General features: G+C 41.1%; 1 protein-coding gene and 1 long non-coding RNA gene across 5 annotated transcripts in view; both read right to left on the bottom strand.

The window, feature by feature from the left end:
- Positions 1–1,994: 1,994 nt before the first annotated feature.
- LOC144379845 (uncharacterized) lies at positions 1,995–3,657 on the bottom strand. Its single transcript, XR_013443318.1, has 2 exons — positions 3,051–3,657; positions 1,995–2,161 (listed from the first exon to the last, which is right to left on the bottom strand). It is a non-coding gene; the product is annotated as an uncharacterized LOC144379845 (long non-coding RNA).
- Positions 3,658–6,626: 2,969 nt separating this feature from the next.
- The window catches only part of ARK2N (arkadia (RNF111) N-terminal like PKA signaling regulator 2N), an 81,634-nt gene continuing 64,997 nt past the window's right edge, over positions 6,627–23,263 (bottom strand). For all 4 annotated transcript variants that reach the window (XM_036107593.2, XM_036107594.2, XM_036107589.2 and 1 more), the window contains 2 exons: positions 18,644–18,770; positions 6,627–10,649 (listed from right to left, as the gene is read on the bottom strand). In XM_036107593.2, coding sequence (XP_035963486.1) covers positions 10,460–10,649; positions 18,644–18,770 — 317 coding nt within the window. In that variant the 3' untranslated portion in view covers positions 6,627–10,459. The remainder of the gene's footprint in view (positions 10,650–18,643; positions 18,771–23,263) is intronic.

Raw genomic sequence — 23,263 nt, forward strand, 5'->3', positions numbered from 1 at the left:
GGACGATTTCATCAGAGGGGGAGGTTCACATTTGTAACTTCACAAACTAAGGTACTCTGCCAAGGGGCCCAAAAAGCTGATTGGCAGAATTTAGTCATCCACTTTGGGGTGTGGGAGACTATAAATGGATGAAAGAGAACAAGTACTACCTGGCACAGCCTAAAAGCCAAGGTCCCAACACGTTTTCCGCCTCAAGCCGTCTAGGGAACACCGGGCTCCCAGGCGGAACAGTGACAGCAACTTGGGGCCCGTCACCACCACGCGGGATGGGGACCGCTGCGACAGAACCTCGCAGGGCAGGGGCATGTAGTATAGTGGGAAACCGCCCCGGGCCCGCCCACCGTGCCTCACTGGCCGAAGGATGCAGCGAGGGCCACTCTGGCAGGGTATCGGCCGACAGACATGGTGCCCGAAGGTGGCTGCAAACTTTATGGGCCAGGGCCAGGGGCCGGGGGCACGCACTCGCACTTCAGAGGGAAGAGCTGGTTTCTTTCACGATAACCTTCATCCCCAGTGGCAAATCTGATCTGCACAGAAACCTCAGCACTTTGCAACTCTCTTTGGAGGGTAGGTCCCCTCCCAAAGCTGCATCTCGGGGGCAGGGCGATCTGCACTGAGGAAGTTGGGCCTGCTTGCCTTCAATTCCTGTCACATTGGTCTCCTGGGTCCCTTTTCATCACTGGGCTGTAATTTACCTAAACCCAGTTTCTGCAGAGTGTGTGGCACCCATTCATGCCAAGATAGTAACATCTTAAAAAGCGTGGTCCTCTTGATTCCAAAGGATTTGGTATTTTTTCAATTAACAGATATACTGAAATATACACATAACATAAAATTCACCCTTTTAAAGTGTAATAATTCAGTGGCTTTTAATATAGTCAGAGTGGTGTGCCATCACCACTCTGGAATTTTATTTTATTTTATTTTTTTTTAATAGATTTTTTTTTTTTTAAAGATTTTATTTATTTGAGACAGAGAGAATGAGAGAGAGAGAGCACGTGGGAGGGGGGAGGGTCAGAGGGAGAAGCGATGCGGGACTCGATCCAGGGACTCCAGGATCATGACCTGAGCCGAAGGCAGTCGCTTAACCAACTGAGCCACCCAGGCGCCCACCACTCTGGAATTTTAGAATTATTTTCTTCACCCACCCAAAGAGAAACTTCTTAACCCATTAGCAATCACTCCCTATTTCCACTTCCCCTTCAGCCCCTGGCAACCACTAATCTACTTGTTTCTATAATTTGTCCATTCTGGACATTTCCCATAGATGAAAGAGTATGTGGGCTTTTGTAACTGGCTTCTTTCATTTAATATGCCTTCAAGGTTCACCCGTGCTGTACCATGTTACCAGTACTTCATTCCTATCTACGGCTGGATACCCAACTATGCGGCTACATCACACGCTGCTCACCCACTCAACGGCTGGCTGCCGGCCACTTGCATTGTCGCCACCTTTCGGCTACTACGACTAAAGCTGCCATCAACACTTGGGTCTAAGTTTTTGTGTGAACCTAGGTTTCCATTTCTTTGGGGATATACTTAGGATAGGAGTGGCTGAGTCGTATGGTAACAGTCAAACCATTTTCCAAAGTGGCCGCACCACCTCACATTCCTACCAGCAACGTACGAGGCTCCTGATTTCTCCACTGCCTCACCAACACGTTATCTGATTTTGATTCTAGCTATCCTAGGTGTGGTGAAGCGGTATTTCACTGTGGTTTTGAGGTGCATTTCCCTGATGACTAATGACATTTAACATCTTTTCATGTGTTATTGACCATGAATAGATGTATGAAGACATACATCTATTCAGATCCCTTGTCCACTTATTAATTGGTTTGTCTTTTTATTATTGACTTGTAAGAGCTCCTTATTTATTCTAGATAGAAGTCCCTTACCAGACAAAGGTTTGCAAATATTTTCTCCCACTCAGTGAATTGTCTTTTCGTTTTCTTAATGGTGTCCTTTGAAGCACAAAGTTTATTCTGATGAAATCCAATTTACCAGTTTTATTTTTTGTTGTTGTTTGTGCTTTTGGTAACATATACAACAAGTGCTGAGGGGGAAAAAAGTGTTGAGGACATCTAAAAAGAATCAGCTTCAGATCTTAACCCATGCCCACTAATATCATCTGGGAAGTCATATGGAGCTTTTGTTCTTTCTACTTGAGACAGAGAAAAAAAATTTAATTTTATTACAAAATATTTAAGATACATAAAAAAGCACAAAGAATAACACACATCTGTGTCCCCACTACCCAACCTAAGAAGTTTTACGCATAAAGTTGAAGTCCCTGTGCCCCTCCCACCCTACCTCCCCTTCTGGAGGCAACCATTACCCTGAATTTGGTGTTTATTATTCTCATGAATTTCCTTATAGTCTTACTACACGTGTATGTATCCTTTATTAATATGTAGTGTTTTGTCCTTTTAAGCTTCATATAAATGGCATCACATAACACATAATCTGAAATTTCCTTTTTCTACACTGAGATTTATCTATGTTGACAAAACTGCTGTTAAGTATATGAATATAGATCTAGTTCATTAATTTCCACAGTGGCTAAACATTGTATAAATACACTGTTTATCCATCCTATAGATAAACATCCATATTGCCAAAAACTGGAGAAAATGACACTAAGTATTTTTTAGCACATAAACTAGTTTCTCTAGAACCATGGCTTTCCGTATCTTTTTGACTATAACCCCAGTACAAAAAATGTGCCTTGTATCTTGACCCTTTGCACACATCCATATACTTGTGTGTAGGTGTGTATCAGCATGTAACAAAGGTTTCATGTAATAATACTGTCTGTTTTCTGCTGTGTTGTTCTATTCCCTTAAATAGATAAACAAAAGAGGGTTTACAGACACTTGAACTGATTTCATGACTCCCCTATATAGGCTACCACCAACGTTTAAAACCTGCTCAGGAGTATTATCCCAAGGTGTGGAATTTGTGGGTCATGAGACGCCTTAGTCAGCTCAGGATGCCATAGCAAAATATTATGGAGTGGGTGGCTTAAACAACAGAGATTTTTTTCTCACCGTTCTGGAGGCCGGACGTCCAAGACCAGCGTGCCAGCACGGTTGGATGTGGTAAGAGCTCTCTTCCTGGCGCACAGCCTCCTTCTTACTGGGTCCTCACATGCGAAGCTCAGGTCTCCTCCTCTTCTTCTAAGAACACTAATCCTATCACAGGGACTCCCATGTAATCCAAATGTAATTACTGCCCAAGGGTACCACCTCCAAATATCATCAGACCAGGGAGTAGGGCTTCAACATACGAATTTGGGGTAGGGTAGGGGGGACATAAACATTCAGCCCATACATGGGGTATACACATATTCAGCTTTACTAGACAATTCCACTGTTTTCCAAAGTAGTTGTAGCAAGTTATGCTCACACAAAAAGACAAGTAAGTTGCCACTGTTCTGCATCCTGGTTGGATTTTTTTTTTTTTTTAAAGATTTTATTTATTTATTTGACAGAGAGAGACCCAGCGAGAGAGGGAACACAAGCAGGGGGAGTGGGAGAGGGAGAAGCAGACTTCCCGCTGAGCAGGAAGCCCGATGCGGGGCTCGATCCCAGGACCCTGGGATCATGACCTGAGCCAAAGGCAGATGCTTAACAACTGAGCCACCCAGGCGCCCCAATCCTGGTTGGGTTTAAATGTATTCCCGATCCTGCCTGTGTGAAATGGCATCCTGTAAAGTTAAGTATGTGTTTCCATAATTAGTAGTGAGCCCAACCAAGCATCTTTCCTATGTTTACTGGCCATCTGTAGTTTCCCGTTCCACAAACTATGAGACAGGGAATCTATCTATGGAAAAAGTTTCCATGGTCACTCCAGAGCCTGCGCTGGGACGCATACTCAAGTGTGTGGTTCTCAGGTTTAAATCTTTGACCACTTACCTAAGAGTAAAGGGACTCAACCAAACATTACCCTCTCAGGAAGACTTCCAATTCTTCTCAGGCCAGAGCAAAGTAGAATCAGCAGCAAAAAGAATGAAGGAAAACCAGGTGGAGAAAAGAGGTTTTGTTTTTCTTAAAGCTAAAAAGTCCTAATTTGGACCATAGAAAAAATCTGTTCTTGCAAAGTCTAGCCATGCAAATTTGGAAAAGTTGTTATTCTTCTGTTCTCAGTCTTCCAATCTGCAAAATTAGGATAACAATCTGTACCACTCCTTATTCCCATGTGGAAATTTTGAAATAAACATTCTTTTAAAACTTTGAAAATAAAAGAGATTGTCAAAAGTCAAGGTTCTGCGAGCATTAGTCATCCAATGCCTTCCAAAAGCCTAAGAGGACAGAACTGTAGTCCTTTGAACAGCTTCCTGGAGTGAGCCGCTCTCCTAAATTCTTGCCTGAAAAGCCCGATGGCTTTGCAGAACAACAAATTATCTCCTAAAAGAACACGGCCCTACCCTTCAGGCTCAGTAAAGAGATCTGAGAAATTCTTCATTTTACAGGTATAGAAATTAACTCCCTTAGGTGGTCAGATAGTCTTTCAAGGATCTCCTAGTCTCTGATTCAAGCTTTTCATACACTAGCCACCACACCCTCCCCTCTGGTCTAATGGCCCCTGGTGCTCCAGGTCCCAAGGTCCATCCTAATGCCAGACTTGCTTGCTTCAGACTCCATTACAGGTGTGAGGGCTCAACAGTGAACAATACTTCACCTTCCCACCCTTAGAATGGAGTCATCACGGAAAGGAAACAGAAATGACTCCTCTCAAGTGTCAATTATCAAAAGCACGAAGGAAAAAGCTGGTATCATATAGCTTCTTTCACTAAAGAATAAGAAGCTAGATCGATATAATTTACAAGCAAAGGGTACTCCCAACCAGCAGGCCAGGATCTGAGGTCACGTGGGCTGCTGCCGCCACAGCCCCCTTCTAAGGTTTGACTTCACTCACCCACCCCACCAAATGGGATCGCAAGGCTAGGCTGAAACAAAGAAACAGTGAATCCTCATCACACAAAGGGATCCCTGCCTAAAGCCCCCTCCATCTACAAGGCCTGCGCCTGCACAGAGATGCACCATTGCAGCACCGAACTGAATAGTGCCACAGCGTCCGGAGCAAATGGGTGCTCTTTCTGCATCTCTAGGAGGCGCACAATCATCATCTGCATCTTTGTCCGAGCCCACTGTTCTTTCCGGTATTTTCTACTGCTTTCTTCTGCTCCAAGCAGATTCTCCCAGCCAAAGCTCCACCACAGCCCAGGAACTTCTCAGACTCTGTGACTCGGTGCTCTCAAACATGGAGTCAAGAAAGTCATACCTACCAATGACCTAGGAAGTTCACTCCTTCCTAGATGAGGAATAGAGTTAAAACAACCAAACCCAGGGGCACCTGGGTGGCTCAGTTGGTTAAGCGTCTGCCTTCGGCTCAGGTCATGATGCCAGGGTCCTGGGATCGAGCCCCGCATCGGGCTCCCATGCTTAGCAGGGAGCCTGCTTCTCCCTCTGCCGCTCCCCCTGCTTGTGCACTCTCTGTGTTAAATAAACAAAATCTTTAAAAAACAAAACAACACACACACACAACCAAACCTAGAAGAGGTTCACTTTACTTCAGCTGCAAAATTGGAGCCAAAGAGCTATTTATATATTTGGTCAAGTATTATCTATAATTTTTCTCAGGAGTAAAGTTATAAATAGCTGTCATCTACCATGAAAAACACACCAATAAGGCAAGGCGAGGCCAAAAGCCAGCCAAGCGTAGAATGAGAAAGGCAGAATGAGATTAAGAACTAGCCACAAATTATTTTACTTACTCATTCTATAAAAGCGGCATCCAAGGGCAAAAGGGATCAAAAGCAAGGACCTAGATAAACAGTTTTCTTCTGGAGTCCAAGAAAAGAAGAGTTTCTCATAGGCACTAACATGTCGAGGTCTCAGATACGAGGTAGTTCAATAGAACCGTTCCAGAATGCTGAAAACATTTCCCAACAGCTAACGCTGTATTTCCTCATTGTTAATGGACCCCTTTCCAGTGCAAGTAGAACTAAGAATTTCTGAGGAACATGAAGAGATCCAGGAGTGGTATTTTAGTAAAGACAGGCCTCATTCTCCCCAGTTCCTTGTTCCCTTTAACATGAAGATAAATGAGAAAAGTCATGTGATGTTAATATGTAGTTACTCTAATTTTTATAGCTAAATAAAACCCCTGAATATAGAACCAAATTAAAGGACAAGTTCTTTTAGGCTGTTTTGAAACCCCTACATTTGATTCGATGTTCAACCACATGCCCAGTGCATGCGGTTGTGCAGCTGGTGCTGGCCCCTGGGAAGTAACCGTCCGCTGAGTTTTCTGCCCAGGAGCAAAGGTGCTAGGAAGCCTTCTGCTCTCTTTGAAATCTCACTGGTCCTAGCTGGAAAGGGAGGCAGGGGCCACAGGAAAGCCAGTGCAAAGCTACTTTTATCTAGATCTAACACACCAACAGCCACGTGCAAAACACCTTGGGAGTAGGATACAGCTATTGCTTGGAAAAAGTCGGCATACCAATAAGATCTGTTAACAAAATACAATCCACTTTCACATCCAAAAGCTAACTCAGAAGCTGCTCCAGACACCATCTAATTAACTGAAGCAGATAGAAAAAAAATCCTCAGAAATTATCATTGTTTAAATACACTCTATTTTATTTTGTCTTAAAATAGTTTAACCTTTATGCTACAGACTTATTTCAAAAAACAGAAAATCTTATCTTGCACCAAAAAATATATATATAACACTCTGTTTTATTATTTTTTTTCTCCAAAGACCATTAAATACTAAATGGAAACAAAAACTAAATAATGAATGTAAAGAAGAACTAAATTTTGTTTTAAAAACTAGAGTTGCACATTTTAAAACATTAATTCTCAGCAATGATTTCTCGTCACTGCATCAAGTCCACGCTCACACTCCAGCAACAGCAGACCTGTCGACCACCAAGTGCATTGGTTCCTAGCCATACAATGGCTAACATTTCATTTTCATGGTAAGAGGAGCAAAAGGCTTCATAGGACCTTTGTACTCTTTAAAAAACAAAACAAAACAACAAAAATATTTCCTAGTTATCCAGTGATTTTTCTTTTAAGATCACTAACCTTTAAAATTTGTTAAAAGAATAAGATGTAGTGTTTTAAATAAAATGAAAAATACAACAGCATTGGACTAAAATACGTGATTATTTTAAACAAACAGTGCACAATCTGAGGAAGTTTGGTTAGGGCGCAATCATTTATATATATACATGGAAGTCACATCATACACATACTGGAAAACAGAAATTACGGGCTCCTTGCATTTGAAAAAAAAGTTTAAACTAAAAGACAACATTGTGTCCCCAGCTCTTTCAAAAACCTTGTGACACAGTATAAAAAGCAGGCAACAAATTCATTTGTAAGTTAACTATGGTGCTAATCTGCTAAAAGTAACAGTGAACAACTGACTAACTTAGCAAATCAGAGGGTTCATATTCATAATTGAGAACAATAAAAGCAGAGTTTATGCAATGCTCAATTGTAACGAATACTGGAGTCCATTCAGTCTGGCCCCTTCCATCAGAATGAAAAGACAGCTACTGGTGAGCAGCACGTACGTGTTCTAGGGCAGCAACAAGGACGCAACAGCCAGTTCTTGCTCTGTGGTTTCAAACTGGAGGGCAGGAAGGGACTTAACTGAATTTGTGCCACAATCCAACCTGTGACCCAAGTGCATCATTTTAGCAGAGATATTACTTTGAACAATGTTCTGTGAAGCATAAAGAAGTATTTATGCTACCAAATCCAACACTTTGGTTAACAACAATCCCTTTAAAAGAAATTTCAAATGTCACAGGAGTTGTTACCCACAGAATTTTATCAGTACAATACCTTGCCAGAAACCACACCCCCGCTCTTCTGGATCTGGCAATGAAAGAAGAGTTGAAACAGAGTCTCTCTCTAGTTAGTAGGTGGAAAAATCCCAACCCTGCAGGGGAAAACAGTTGACTGTCTCTACCATCCCTTCCCCTCCCCCTTTTGCATATTAATTTCTAAATCCCTGTTCTGGTGCATCAAGTCAGGTAGTCAGGATGCTGGAACGGGGGCAGGTGCGGGAAAAGTGCGACCTGGTGTAAAAGGAAAAGGCCACAGAAGAGCTTGGTTATGACTCTGCTCTCTGCTCCCAATCCAGAGTGCACACAGCACACCAGAAGAATTCTCTCTAGAGGATGACTACTAGGGGCTAAAGAAAGTATGTCATGGGTAATCACCTGCTGTGTGGAACTGGACAAAACACACTATTAACATAAGAATAGGTAATGCGAAAACATTCTTTAAAATGGGGCTCTGCCCTGATGCTGGGGAAAAAATAAGCTGCAAAAACTTCAAGTCATATAATCCACTCTATTCTTTTCCCAATGATTTTCCTGGAAAACACAGACCAGAAATTGTACATTTCTGCTTTGTCTAGCATTTTAATTCAAGTCAAAAACAACGTGTAACAGTAAAATTCAATAAATTAATCCTAAAGTAAAATATGAAGGTCCAAGGATACACCAGTAGTGAATCTGCAGAAGGTCCTATTTCGCTCTGGCCTCTGGATCTTTGGTTTTTGTCTAGAACTGTGGCCATGTGAGAGACTTGATATATGAGGTGCTAAAACTGGAGGTTCATGATCTTTTATAAGCCTGATCTATTAAAAGTAGATTGACAGGAAAATAAAAAGTTGATGAAGAACAGAGGCCAGATCAAATGAGAGGCTATCAGAGAAGATCAAAGAACACACGCTTATATCCACTCCCATGGAAGAGGTACATGGAAGAACTAAAGCAGCAGGAAGGAGGGTAAAGGACTAAATGAGTCTTTACCAAAAAAAAAAGAAGAAGAAGAAGAAGAAGAAAAGGCCAGGCAGGTGGAGCCAGGCAGACTCTGACACATGTGCATGCAGGGGTGTCCCCAATTGTCTTGGCAGCCCCGCTGCACCTACCCTGCACCGTGCCTTACGCAGGACAGGTACCTGGTACATGTGTGTCCACTGATTGACGACTGAAAATGGTAGTTCCATGCTCTTATGATAAGGAAGAGCCACCAAGGCATTTGGGGAGGGAAGCAAAGGGCTACAGCAATGTTATATGGCAAGTATGGGAACAAAAGAAAAGCAAACAAAAACTACGGAAAAACAAAAGATGAGGTCTTCTAAGCCAATAGTACTTCACTCCTCCCTGTGCACAGTACATAGTGTTCTAACTAGGTATTGCTTGTAAAAGAATTCACTAGTAACTACAACATGTTAGAGGAAAAAAGGTAGTAACTAATGCCACAAAACTCCAACACTGGCATTTCCTGAGTTCCCTGAAGCTCCTATCACCCTTTGCTTATTGAGAGACTGTAAAACCTACAGTGTCATTTATGTGCTTTGCATCTGGTTTCTTGTGGTGCATTTTGCTTTTTCCACTTTTAGATGGTAGAGGAGAAAAAGACCCAAATATAGCATCAAGTCTATTTCAGCTCAAGTGTCGAACAGTTGTTCCTCCTCTATGAAGAGACCAGCTATGAAAGAAGGCACTGTCTTCTCAGACTTGTAAGTGCCCACAGTCTAAGAGGTGAACGCAACTCTTCATATTCTACCTAAATAATAGGTATCTGTGTTCTCCCGTTATTTGAACAAACCAGGAAAAAAAGTTGAGGGAGAGAGATTTTCCTACTGATCTCTCAATACTCTCCTCCCATGCCCAGAAAACCTCATGGTGGGTATCTATCTGAAATGCCTCTGCCCCAAAAGCAGACATTTTCCAAAGAGTTATGAATTATTGCAACAAGGAGACCAACTAAGTCACCTTAGCAGTATTTATAAACACAAAGGGCCACATCAATTATTTGTGTTGTGGGAAGTCAGCCAGGAGCAAAGTCAGGAAAGAAGGCAGAAGACTTAAGCTAAAAGAAAAGTAATACTTCTGTCTTCTATTTTTAAGGACAGGTTTTCAAATGCACATGCCCTACTAGGTGCCAAGAAGGACCTGACTAAATGTGTGCAAATGCCCTAAGGTAGGAGTGCCAATGGGTGGGCTGACAGTGGTCAAGTCTAGATATTAATTTTATTACACAGAAAAATAAATACAAGATTCAAAAACTGAAATCCATTTCACCTGGTAATTAAAATATTATTCTAAAAGGAAGGCAGAGTTTCCTAAGATCAAAAGTCACCAAGTAAAATGAAGCTCTCTAATAAATTCATCATCCTCATATTTCTACTGAGGGAAAGAAGAAATTCTTTTCTCTGTGCTAAGTTATTTTCCTAAGTGACTTCTTTTAATTTAAAAAAAAAAAAAAAAGGAGGGGAGGGGGGCAATTTTCCATGAGTTTCGATTATACAAATGCCACAAACAGCTTCTGAGGCTGAAGCTATGACAATGAACTTCCATGTCACAAAGAGGAGGAGGAGGAAGTGGAAGGGAACAGTGCAGAGGAAACACAGTGACCTTGTATTACAGTAGGTATTTACGTCTGCTATCCTCATCCAAGGTAAGATCAACAACTTCCGCGGGTGAAGCCCAAGTCTGCTGGGGAGTCACAGCGGTCCATGACTGTGTTTGCCGGGTGCTGACATACTGCGTGCCGGAACCGTGCTTCCACGACGAAACACTCTGAATCACACCTCCTCGAGGATGAACACACCTGCAATCGAGGTGAAGAGCAAAAGCATAAGCCTGATTAATCCCACCACAGGGAAAATAGAAGGCAATATGGCCTCAGTAGCACCAATTGATACTTTTACAAAGATAAGCCTACTGTGTGAGTTCATGAAACTCACAACCAATATCCTTCCCATCCTCCTCCCTCTTTGTCTTCCTTCCCGCCTCTCTCAATTTAGCCTAAAAACGGACAAGAGTCTTGTCTCAGTCAGAAACTCCTGAGTTATGTCTAGATCTGTTACTGAAATGGACAGATAACATAATGTTTCTCTTAACACAATTAAACCTCTGGGGTCTTCAGGACAGGGCAGAATATAAATCCAGAGCAAAATTAAGATACCCAAACAATCTTAGTCTAACCAAATGAAACAGTAAGAAATATAGGTATAAGCTGTTCTCCTAAATAAGTTCTATGCCATCCTGGGAATAATATCTTCCAAGAGAGTAATAGTAATACTCCTTTACAGATTGGATTTCTAGGAGTCTGTAAGTACTAGGTCATGCATAAAGGATCAATTTCCCTTACCCTGAAGGTCACAACAGAACACCTGGTTCATTCATCTGAACTGCTTATGTGTTTTATGTTTTAGTTCAGGGAAAGTAACAAAGGCTGAAGTGCTCTGTCCGTTAAGATCCTCTAAAAGTGTTTTATCAGAGGGACAGAACTGCCTTGCTGATAAATCTCACCAAGAGTTCACTGGAAGAAAACGGTTTCTGAAACACTGACATAATGAATTCCACATTCCAATCAAATGCTAGAACTGTGAGCCTCCTGGATGAATCACTGAGGGACTCTGGATTCTGATGAGTGGAAGGCAGGCCGCTCAAGCTTTCGGTGCTACTTTGGTCCTCACATCTAACTTACTGACCAGAGCCTGCGTAATATATGTGAAAGTGACAGCTGGTAGGATTCTAGTCACATAAACTACTACAGTGGGTCTTGAGCAGCTGCTCGAACAGGCTGCGTACAACGAGTGGTGCTGGATCACGGGAGAATTCCAGCTCTGCCCACTGCTACCTGCACTACCAGATGCAAAAGAACATTAGGGTAACAATGGACAAGATTTAGTTGCAAAACTGCTGAAGGACTCTTAAGATCCTGCAAAGAGGCCTTGCTCCTACAAAGGTAGCCTGAAAGTTACTCCCTTACCAAGACAGGTGCCAAAAAACAGATCCCCTGGGGCCAAAGCAAGGGGCAGACCGTAGATTTGTTACCATACCAGAAGCCCATTATCTGTTCAGAATGGGCAAAGTAGCTATTAACCCAGAGGCTACTATGGTTTCAAAGATTAGCTAGTGAAAAGCACTAAAATATGAGACATAAAATCCAAAGACTAATCCAGATCTGTCCAATCCATTAAGTACACTCAGATGAAGTGATCTTGTAATCACAGAAGAATGTCAGCCAAAGGAGACCATGTAACATTTATAGAAATGGTTTTGATGACTGATGGCACTAGCATACTGAGTTTCTTAAGCAGTCTCACCTCATCTGACAATCCCAACAGACCTATGAGGTAGACGTAGAAGTTACTATCCATACTCAACCAAAAGGGAAACTGAGGATTCAGGTGGTTACATGATTTGCCCAGGGTCACACTGCTTGAAAGTGGTGGGCCAAAGAGCTGCAAGCCAGGTCTGATCTTGAGTCCACTGCTTTTCACATCAGCTTGTCGCTTTACAATGTGTGTATTAAATTAGATAAGGCAAAACATAGTGAGTGCAAAGCAGAGTGCAAAAATAGGCCCAGATTAACAATTTAAAAATATAAAGTTCTTCAACAATTCGAAAGCTCACCTGTACAAGTACAGGAGGCTAGAACTTAGCAGAATTCAGAGACTGAATGGCTACAGAGAGAATCAATGCAATCTTTGGCAGAATTCCTAGAAATATCTCCAAAATAAAAGAGGTATTTAGTCCCAACTGTTAACTCTGCACTGCTCCCTAAGTAATCATACAAGGGAGCGGCTTTAAAAAGGATCTGATCCAGGGGCTCCTGGGTGGCTCAGCTGGTTAAGCGTCTTGACTCTTGATTTCAGCTCAGGTCATGATCTCAAGGTTGTGAGACTGAGCCCGGTGTCGGGCTCCCAGATCATAGTGGAGTCTGCTTGAGAGTTTCTCTCTCCCTCTGCCCTCCCCACCCCACGCTCACTCTCACTCTTGCTCTCTTGAGTGCACTCTCTCTCTAAAATAAATAAATAAATCTTTAAAAAATAAAATAAAAGGGATCGGATCATTTTACGGAAGAGAAAACCAAGGCCAAAAGACAACTGTCCAGGGTCTTAAGCAAGTTAAGCACAGGACCCCAAAAAAGGTCTCCATCAGGGAGTTTATTTTCCACTAAGTAACTATGCCTTCCTCAGACTGCACCTGAAGCACTATACTATGTCTGATTGTAAGGAGCACTGCCTGGCCCCTGGGAATCATTCGATAAACAGCAAAGCAGATTCTAGAATATACTCAGAGTAGGAGAGGGAGAGGTGTAGAGACAGTATATACCACTGAGGACGGGTAGACACAGAAAGGAGAATAAGGAGATGAGGCACTTCAACTATCTGAATTAGATCACTTCTGTAGTTATGTTACAAATGAATCCAGTTACTAGAAACCAACTTGGACTACTTTAAGCAAAAAAGAGAATTTGCTGAAAAGACACTTGAGCACCTCAAAGAACCTAAGGATGATGGAATAACTAGGTCTCATTCATTTAATTCAAGCCTCAACCCTCTCAGTCTGTTTCTCTCATTTCAAAATTTTAGATTCTCTGGATTATGTGATGATCCCATCTTCAGTCAAAAGCTTTCTCAGCTCCTATTTAACTGCAACTGGAAGGTCAAATCCCAAAGAAGAGAGAATCACCATGGAAGAAGGTGGCTACTCCACCCTGTACAGAGATCTCAAGAGCAAACTAACAACCACGAATCAAGTTTATGGAGGGAAGTTTTAGACGATCATTACTACACAACAACTGCAGCTAATGGAATACACTGCCTTTTAAACATTCAAGCAAGTGCTAGGGTATCTGTCAAGAATATTAGAGTATTCTAAGATGACTTCTAAGGTTAGTACTGACTTTAAGATTTTGAATACAGGCAAAACCCTCCTTTTAGAGGTGAGGCTGGTAGTCACAGGGGGCACAACGGTGGGAAGGTTGTAAATGGAAGATGGCACAGGAGGGATTTCTGTTTCTTGATTGGAGCACTAGTTACCTGAGTGTGGGCAGTTTGCAAGAAGTAAAATGTACACTTACAACTTTTCTGTGTGTGTTATAAGCCAATAAAACATTCAAGAAATTTTTTGTGATTTAATGACCTCAACCTTCTTGAATAAAATGGTAGCTAAGAGATGGATGAGGCCAGAACAAGGCTTTTACCACATTTCCTTTTTAAGTACAGGGCAAAAAGACTCAAGCTGGTAAACAAAAGAATGCTGGAGAAACATTTCAACTATTTTATAAGATGGTGTACATTATAGATCAACTTATACCAGATAGGGAGGGAAAAAATTTCAGGAGGAAAAGGGACCGGAACAATTGTTATCAGCCCTATAGAGATGCCCTATAAAGAAGGATATGAGAGGCTCAAATTTCTGGTAAGGCTGCGAACATAAAATACAGTTTCATGGATTATCACAAAACCCTTTTCTGTATGATGAAAGGTCTGGCATGGGAACACACTCAGCTGTTTTTTAATTGATCCAATCCAATTCTAGTGCAGGCACAGGCTGTGCTTTCACAAAGCCATTTATCTGTGTATGATGGGCAATAGGCATAAAACATAACCTAGAGTCATATTTTGAGTCCTATACCCAAGAAAATGCTTAGGACTCACTTTCCTCCAAAAAAACCTACTTTATAAATAATAAGTTTTGAAAGAATAATTTCCTGCTCTTCATATACTGAAACCAATAAAGGAGAGAATTCACAGTGGAAAAGAAAAGGTTAAGCTGATCATCAGAGGGCAGGCTCTGATGATCAGCTTTTGATACAGTTAACTTACTATCCTAAGAAAACAACATTAAACATTAATCATTTTTGCTCTCATTTACAGAGCATGAACGTGACCTCTTAGATAACATTCCTACTTATTTTTCCTAACTGAAGATGAAATGAATCCTTGGCTTCAGGGAAATGCCTGCCTGTCTCCCTTGCTTTTTTGAAGACTGATGTTTGCAATTGGTTCTAGGAAGCAATCAGTTTTAAATGCAAAAGGATTCTAGCATCAGTTCTTCTGTGGAGGGATGAACCAACATTAAGACAAATGAACACAGGATCAAAGACTACAGTGAAATGAGGTAAGGATCTGATTATTCCCAAAAGCTTCACAGGACAGGTACCAAAGAAACTGTTCCAACAGTTCCATAACAGAAAGGCCTGTTCTGTATGCATTCATCTTCCTAGGGCAATTACCAATGAGGCTAGTAGAAGAAAAGGAAAAAGGACCAAGGACAAAGAAAAATATTGGCAGAGGGCCATAAATTAAAACTTCTGCAAAATTAAATGGGCACAGAGGAACTAGAGGTGCTGGAAAAGTCTCTATCTCATTGGCGAAGAACATCTTGTGAAAATGGACTGTCCCAAAATTAACATCTAGAAATGATAACATTTAGGTAATGTCCGGAGTTAATCACAGCAATACAAGACAGCCATAAAAGATGCATTCAAACCATTAGTTCAGAAGGCATGCTTTCTAGTCTATGACTAGAAGAAACACAGAAACTAAGAGAACATATCAAAATCTAAATTTAAAAAGCAGGGAAAGATATTAACGTGCAGGAAAAGAAAAACTGTTAAAAAAAAAAAAAAAAAGACACAACATAACTAGAACTACTGAGTCAATGTGAAACAAAATGCTTCCAATATGGAAAAATGGCAATGCAATTCAAGTCAGAGCAATCACAATCCCAAAGAGAACAACTCAAGAACCAAGTCTGAGTTTTTTAAAAACTCTCAGAAAGCCCACAGCAAGGTAGAATATCAAAAGAAAAAATAAGAACAGGACAACTAAATCCACACAAAACATCTATGCATGCACATCAAATTAGAAAAGATGTGGATCAAAACCTAAAACCTTTTTCCAAGCGATAACCCTGCCAGAAGCCCATCAATACTTCATAACTGCAACCCTAGACCTGTAAAAGAAATAAATTCCAGATGAGATACAGGCAGCCAAAGTGGTCACTCCGAAGCAACCAACAAGAAAGCTTCTCCCCCCACCTGCTTCTCAGATTTTTAATCTCAAATGTTTGAAAGATTGTCAGGCTTCCTCTAAAGAAAGTACTGGAAAAATGTTCAAAAAGACATAGAAGAGCCAGTGAGACTCTATTCAGTCCTAGGCCCAAAAAGCAAAATAAAAGATCCCCTCAGAATGACACAGGAGTCTGTTCAAAGTACTCAAACAAAACTTGCCAGCTGTACATTCTATCATATGGGCAGTATTCACCATCTCTGAGAGTTCATAATCAATTTGTCACCTCTAACATAGCATTTCCACAGGATTCAAACCAAAGGATCAGAATAAAACATATCTTGATGATTCAGAGCCTGTAAGGAAAAAGTCCTTGAAAGTAACATTACCTCATATTATTTACAACGTAGCCAGTCACTTGACTTAGTTTAAGAGTGGAACAAACAGGTCTACAGAGTAAAATGACAATCTGGATAAAAGACCTATTAAGTATGGAGACGGGTGTACTAGAGAAAGAGAGAGAGAGAGTGAGAGTGTGTGTGTGTGTGTGTGTGTGTGTGGGTAAGAACTTAGAATTTAAATTTCCAAGTTTTAACAGAAATATAATGATAATTTTAACTCCAGATACCAAAATACTGGTAGAAAAAAAGAAGCTAAAGAGTTTATGATGGAAGAAAAGTTGAACAAAGAAGCCAAGAAGAAAGGTGGCTCACTTCTATAACACTTCTAGGCACAAGTAAACAGTAAAGAAGGGAGATCTGATAGAAGTTAATAGAGAACTGGACCAAGTAATATGTCTCAGAGACAAAGAGATCAAGTAAGCAACACAGGTTATTACTTACTCTTTGCTAGTTCAGTAGGAACACATGACTAATAGTGAATTAAAACATGAAATTAACTCAAGAGGAAGTTGGTGAATGGATAATGTGCTCCTGGCAAAATTGAAGATAATTTACCTCTATCAATTTGTTAATAGGCAGGATAAGGTTTATAGTAAGGATTAAAGGATAATCATGTCTTCTATATTGTAAGGAACAACGGTGAAATAAATAATGGCAAACACATGCTAAAGTAAAGGAAAAAATCAGAAGCTCTATCCTCTCATCTGAGGGGTAAGTCGGCATGCAGGGAATAGATGAAAAAAGAGAACAGGAAAAAGTTCTTGACTAAGGCAGAAAAAAAAGGAAAAAGAAGGAGATTAAGAAAAGACTGAAGAATGAAAATTCTTTCCCACCAGAATAGGGGAAATAACCATTAAAAACAGGAAAGAAAAAAGGAAGCAGCCATGCAGACATACTTATGGCATAAACACAGGAGAGAGGAGGAAGTGTTTAAGTCTGGTAACATCTGAGAACGGGCCACTTTTGGGGAGAAGACATATTAAAACAATGACTTAACTCTACATCCTTAAAGTCCCAACAGGTACGACCTGAAAAATGCTCTCAGAAACTAGGATCAGTTCTCATTAAGACAAACGTAGCCTCAATTTACACACATGTGTATTTTGCCTGCACTCTCCACTCCTAAGTTCACCTTTTATATACATGACAGAAGAAATGCTGGTGAATGTTTTATTACCTTTCTAACCAAAGAATAAAATCAGATCTAAGAGCCAGGTAATGTAGATATTGTGTCATATGCCTACTTGGGGCAATCAGGAAATCACAACTTAACTCTTGTGGCCCAGGAGAAAAGTTGTTTGCTAATGTAGAATACAGATTTTCCCAAGTCTACATTTTTGTTCTCTAGTGTGTGTGTGAAATGTTCCTCAGGAGCACCTCTGAGAGGGCTATAACTGATTCTTAGGAACATTATCTTAAAGCGAGAGTCAGTACATTTTTTCTACAAGGGGGCAGAGGTAAGTATCTTGGGCTCTGAGGGCTATGAGGCATCTGCTGAAACTTCTCAACACTGTCACTGGAGCGCAACAGCCACAGACAATATGTAGATGAACAAATATGGCTCCATTCCCATAAAATTTTATTTATGGATAAATGCAATTTATTTGAATTTCTTTTCATATAATTTTCACATGTCACAAAACCTTCTTCTTCTTTTGATCTCCCCTCCCCCTACCCTTAACCATTTAAAAATGTAAACCAGTCTGATCTTAAGGTCCATACAAAAACAGGCAGCGGACCAGATTTGACCTGTGGGCTACAGTTTGCTCACCCCTAAACTTAAAGAATGACAAATTTCAAAAATTTTCATAATACTACACAAAGTTGACATCTTGTGGCTTTTTTTAATCCTAAAAAAAGAGGACTGCCTGAGTCACATGAACATCACTAGAAATCTACTACGTTAGGAACAGACCGAAGTAACTCGCAAGTTTTAATGAAAGATAAGGAGAGGTGCTTTAGGAAACAAGCAATAGAGGTATGATGTCCGATGTATATTTCCCAATTGTTTGCTCCCAATATATTTCCAGATAAAGTGAAAGGCAAGAAAATATGAATGACAGGGGGAAAAGTAGGGTGATACTTAAGCCATAAGAGAAAAATCTATCAAGCTATCTAGACATTTGCTAAAAATAAAAGAGGAAAACATCAGTTCTATTTCCCATACATGTATGGTTGAAAAGTTTTTGACAGGAGACAATATGCAACACATTCTGAAGCTTGTATCATGTCTAATCAAAAAGCATTTTTTTAAGCCAAAGGAAGATGAGAGATAGCTCCCACCATTCATGCCAGCCATGCCATGAGGACTACCATTTTCTTCTCACTTGGCTTCTGGTTAAAATCAAATTCACATTTAAAATATCAGAACACTCCACTTAATATCCTACCTTGCATGTTCCTGAACTCCCACAATCTCCACTTCACTATCTGAAGAGGCAATATTAATTTCTTCATTGAGAGGTGCATTGCCACCTGATGTCTTGTCACTTGCTAGGAATCCTGGATCCAAATGACCTGAGAGAGAAGGGGGAAAAAATAAGCTCTACAGTTTGACTTCTTACAAGCAGCACGAACAACTCATTGACAGATTTCCCATCAAGGTTTAATCACAGAAACAGGACTGCTGTACGAGAGCTCACCAGAGTGAAACTGTCAAGTCTCTGGCTCTCTATTCCTTAGGAAGAAAAGAAAAAAAAAAAAAAAAAACACGTTGAGTACTTTAGTAAATAGGTATATATATACTGTGATAATACTCTATTATATTTTATTCCACAATGCTTTTTGCATTCAACTCCTGTCTGCTTTTAAATGACCTGTATAACAGGTCTGTCACCACCTAGAGGGCAACGGGGTTCTCTACTGCTTACCGGTGAATTTTAATAGAACAAAATTCTAAACCAGAAATGTTCAAAGGCATAAACGGAATAAATAACAGAAATACTCATTAATAACATATTTATACTGGAATGCTTTATGAAGGATTTAACAATTTTCTTTAAATTTTAAACAATTTTAACAGTCTTTCTCAAAAGGAATGGAGAGCTGACAAAATCTAAACCACATCTAAAAGAAAAGGCTAGAGGCAGATCACAGTTTTTGTTCTGAGCAACTGAAATATAACCTGTACGTTGCTGACAGTTCTTATTAGACAGAAGGAAACCACATACTCTTGGAAAAGCATAACAATTTGTGGCACTGGGGCATGTAAGAACTTTTTCACAAGGGGCTTCACAAAGCATCTATTACATGGTGCAGTAAAACACATTCTCCAACGCACCGAAAACATGAGCTTCATAGAACTCTCTCTCAATAAAGGCTAAGAGCAAGCAGCAAAGTACACAGCAATATAAACAATTCTAACAAGAGTTAAAATAATTCAGTCTATGTACCCAGCTCTTAAGTGTTCTGGCCTTTAGGAAATTTAGAATATCTAGGAGTTATGAAATAAACCGAGTTGCAACAGGTACAAATTTTCAATTACTCTTTAAAAGGTATTTTTATTTAAATATATTGTCATCTAACACAATATTATGTCTCTATATCAAAAAAAAAAAAAAAATCCTTGGGGCGCCTGGGTGGCTCAGTCGTTAAGCATCTGCCTTCAGCTCAGGTCATGATCCCAGGGTCCTGGGATCCAGCCCAGCATCGGGCTCCCTGCTCCTCGGGAAGCCTGCTTCTCCCTCTCCCACTCCCCCTGCTTGTGCTCCCTCTCTCGCTGTGTCTCTCTCTGTCAAATCAATCAATCAATCAATCCTTGGTGACACCTCATATAAACTAGACCACGATCAGTAAGATTTTACACACATGACTCTCACTTCCCCCTCCCTCACCCCTTCACATCACTCATTCCAATGCTTCAAGGTCACTGAGAAACCTTGTACTTTCATACTCCTGAGAACTTTTAGTATAACCCTTTTGGAAAGTTATAGACAGTACCAAAGCAAAAGCCTTCTAATTTTTAAACCCTCTGACCCTGTAGTCCCATCTCTGGGAATCTAGCCTAAGGGAAAAAACTTTGAATAAGCAAAATGCAATGATGTCCAAAGACAGTGACTACTGTCTACGTTAGAAACTTGGGGAAGTGGGGGCGCCTGGGTGGCTCAGTTGGTTGGGCAACTGCCTTCAGCTCGGGTCATGATGCCGGGGTCCTGGGATCGAGTCCCACATCGGGCTCCGCCTGCTCTGCGGGGATCCTGCTTCTCCCTCTCCCTCTGCTGCTCTTCTTGCTAGTGCAGTCTCTCTCAGTCAAATAAATAAAATCTTAAAAAAAAAAAAAAAGAAAAGAAACTTGGGGAAGTGTATGCATAACACAGAAAGTGTCACATATAACACTATAAAAGTATTTTGGTGCTGGGTGAAAGCTGGTAAAAAGCAATCAAGTTTGAATATAACTGTGGGTCTTTTTTTTTTTTTTTTTTTTTTACAATTCTTTAATATTATCTTTTTTTATTTGGTTGACTATGATGCATATGAGAACACAGAAGACCACAAAGCTTAATATGGCTCCCAGATACAACTGGTGATTGAGATTATATTACAGTCTGCAAGGGCTTAACTTTCTGTATTAAAGATCAGCAGAAATAGGATTCTAAATATTGGCAATGGGGAAATAACTGAATCCTATGAGCATATGAAAGGCGGCATTCACCAGACAAAACCCAGTTTTGTTAAATCTGGGGTGGTTGCTTAAATGGGGAGTATGTATGGTTAAGTCTTGATTTGGTAAACTCAGATTCTTGCTCTGACCCCAATACCTTGCTTGTGGCCAAGTGTTTTGTCCAATGTCCAGTTCAATGTTGAAGTTACAACTATTATCACACGCACTGTTCCTACTGCACTGCTAGGAAGGAACATAAATTGATAGTCTTTTTTCAAGCCTTCAGCTTGTCCATATTCAATCTTTTGAGCAGCGCTGCTTTGTCCAACTCTAACAATGTACCTCATCTATTTGTTCCTACAATAAATACTTGTTTATGACAGGCTATGCACTAGGTGCTAGGAATATTACGGAGAACAAAGACAGGAGGTGTAGAGTGTCTACCCTCAACTAGCTCACGATATACTCCGGGATTATAAAAAGCAGTCCATTATACTATGGCTTGAAAATTGCTCTGTTAGAGAAGCAAGGAGTACGTTTAAAGACACAGAAAAGGGAAATTTCCCAGACTTGGGAATAATCGAGGACGCAGAGCTCTTAGGGAAGAGTAGGCACAGGTGAGGGAAACTAGCAATAAGGAACACTGTGTTGCCGTTTAGGGTATAAAAATTCAGCAAAATGTGGGGTAATGTAGTAAAAACAGTAATGGGAAATGAGGCTGGGAAAGTCAGCAGGGCTCAGAGGGCAAGGTGTCTGGACTTGACCTTGAGAAGTCGGAAACCACTGAAGAATTTAAGCAGTGACATGATCTGGTTTTCCATTTTCAAAAATTTCCTTTTGGAGTGTACAAATGGAACTAATATCAGGGCAGGGAATATGAAAGGCAAGAAAACCAGTTAGACTGCTATAGTTTCCTGGGTGAGAAATGACTACGGCCAAACTAGTAAAGAAACAAAATGGGGGGATACTATCTGTGTACGTGTATATACAGAGGGCTAGCAATGCTGGGAATCAGGCAAATCAACAAACAAACTTAGGAAAAAATAATGGTAACTGGACAGAGTTACAGTGCCCTTCAGTGCACCAATGGACAGATGAGGGTGGCTGCTCAGGACATGATGATGGCGTGCCTCTAAGATGTCCAACAGGCAGCTGGAGGTACTATTCTGAAGCTCAGGTCAGAGGTCTAGAGAGGAAATAGAGTCCTCGGCAGTAGGCGGGAAGGTAAAGGGCAGCAGAGGAGTGAAGGAGGCCTAGAAGAGAACCCTGACAAACACCAATAATTAAGGATGGGCAGATGAAGGGGAGCTCACCAAGTTAAGTAAAAGGTAGGAAGAAAACCTTAAAATACGAAGCCAGGACACCATGGAATGAGCATTTCTAGGAAGAAGTGCTTATCAGTGCCCAATAGAGAGGTCCAATGAGAAGAGGGACTAGGTAGTCCACTAGAATCAGCAATAAGATGACCATACATGAACCTTGGCAAGAAGAGCCTCAGAGGAGTGATAGGGCTAAACCCAATGTAGCAAAGCAAGGTGAAGAATAACGGAAAGGCAGGAAGAACATACACATTTTAAATAGTTTGGCTATGAAGAAAAAGGCAATAGGATAGTACTGAGAAAGGAAAATGGGTCTGAGGGAGAGGGATGTGTGTGTATGAAGAACTTTAAAAGATGGGAGAGACCCGGCCATATGTGGAAAAAAGGCAGAGCAGAAACAAGCGTGATGGCAGAAGGCTGAGGCAAGGTTCATCTGTGAAGAATGCGGCAAGGCCGTGTGCAGAGCACAGGTGTGGGTGGGTAGCAGGGTGAGGGTTCAGAAAAGTGAAGACAGAACTGCCTAAGGAAAGACAGGATCTGCTGCGCAGCACTGAGAGCCAGGGTGACGCTGCACATTAGGAAGCTAACTCAACCCACGATTCTGCCGCTATTTGATTTTCTCCAGCTATGCTAAGCAGAGTGATACAGGTTCCAAGTGTGCGTCCAGGGATCAGACTATGCCAGCTAGGTGACAGGAAAGCCCGCTCTACAGGGAGCTGGGGCTATGGCACAGGACAGCTGGGCTTAAACATGCTGGAGCAGGGAAGAAGTGACGCTAGCAGGGGGCTGGCAAAGGGCCGCGTGATGGGTCAGTGAGGCGGAAGAACAGTATAAGGGAAGTTAACAGCATGAGAGTATACCAGAGCCCCCGTGGAAAAGGAGAAAGCAAGAGGAAGAGGCAGGAAGAAAACCAGTGATTATGAGAAGTAAAACATTGTAATTCTATCTTCTTGGCCACCCACAAACACAAGCCTCTGAGACCCATCCACTGCTCTCCTGTCTCATCCTCCACTCCACTGTTACTCTCCTTTGCTCCAGCCACCCACACTTACCTTCCTACAACTTTTCCACTGCCCTCTGGAATGCCAGAT

This window comes from Halichoerus grypus, chromosome 13 (genome assembly GCF_964656455.1).
Source record: "Halichoerus grypus chromosome 13, mHalGry1.hap1.1, whole genome shotgun sequence".
In the NCBI taxonomy this organism is placed as follows: domain Eukaryota; kingdom Metazoa; phylum Chordata; class Mammalia; order Carnivora; family Phocidae; genus Halichoerus; species Halichoerus grypus.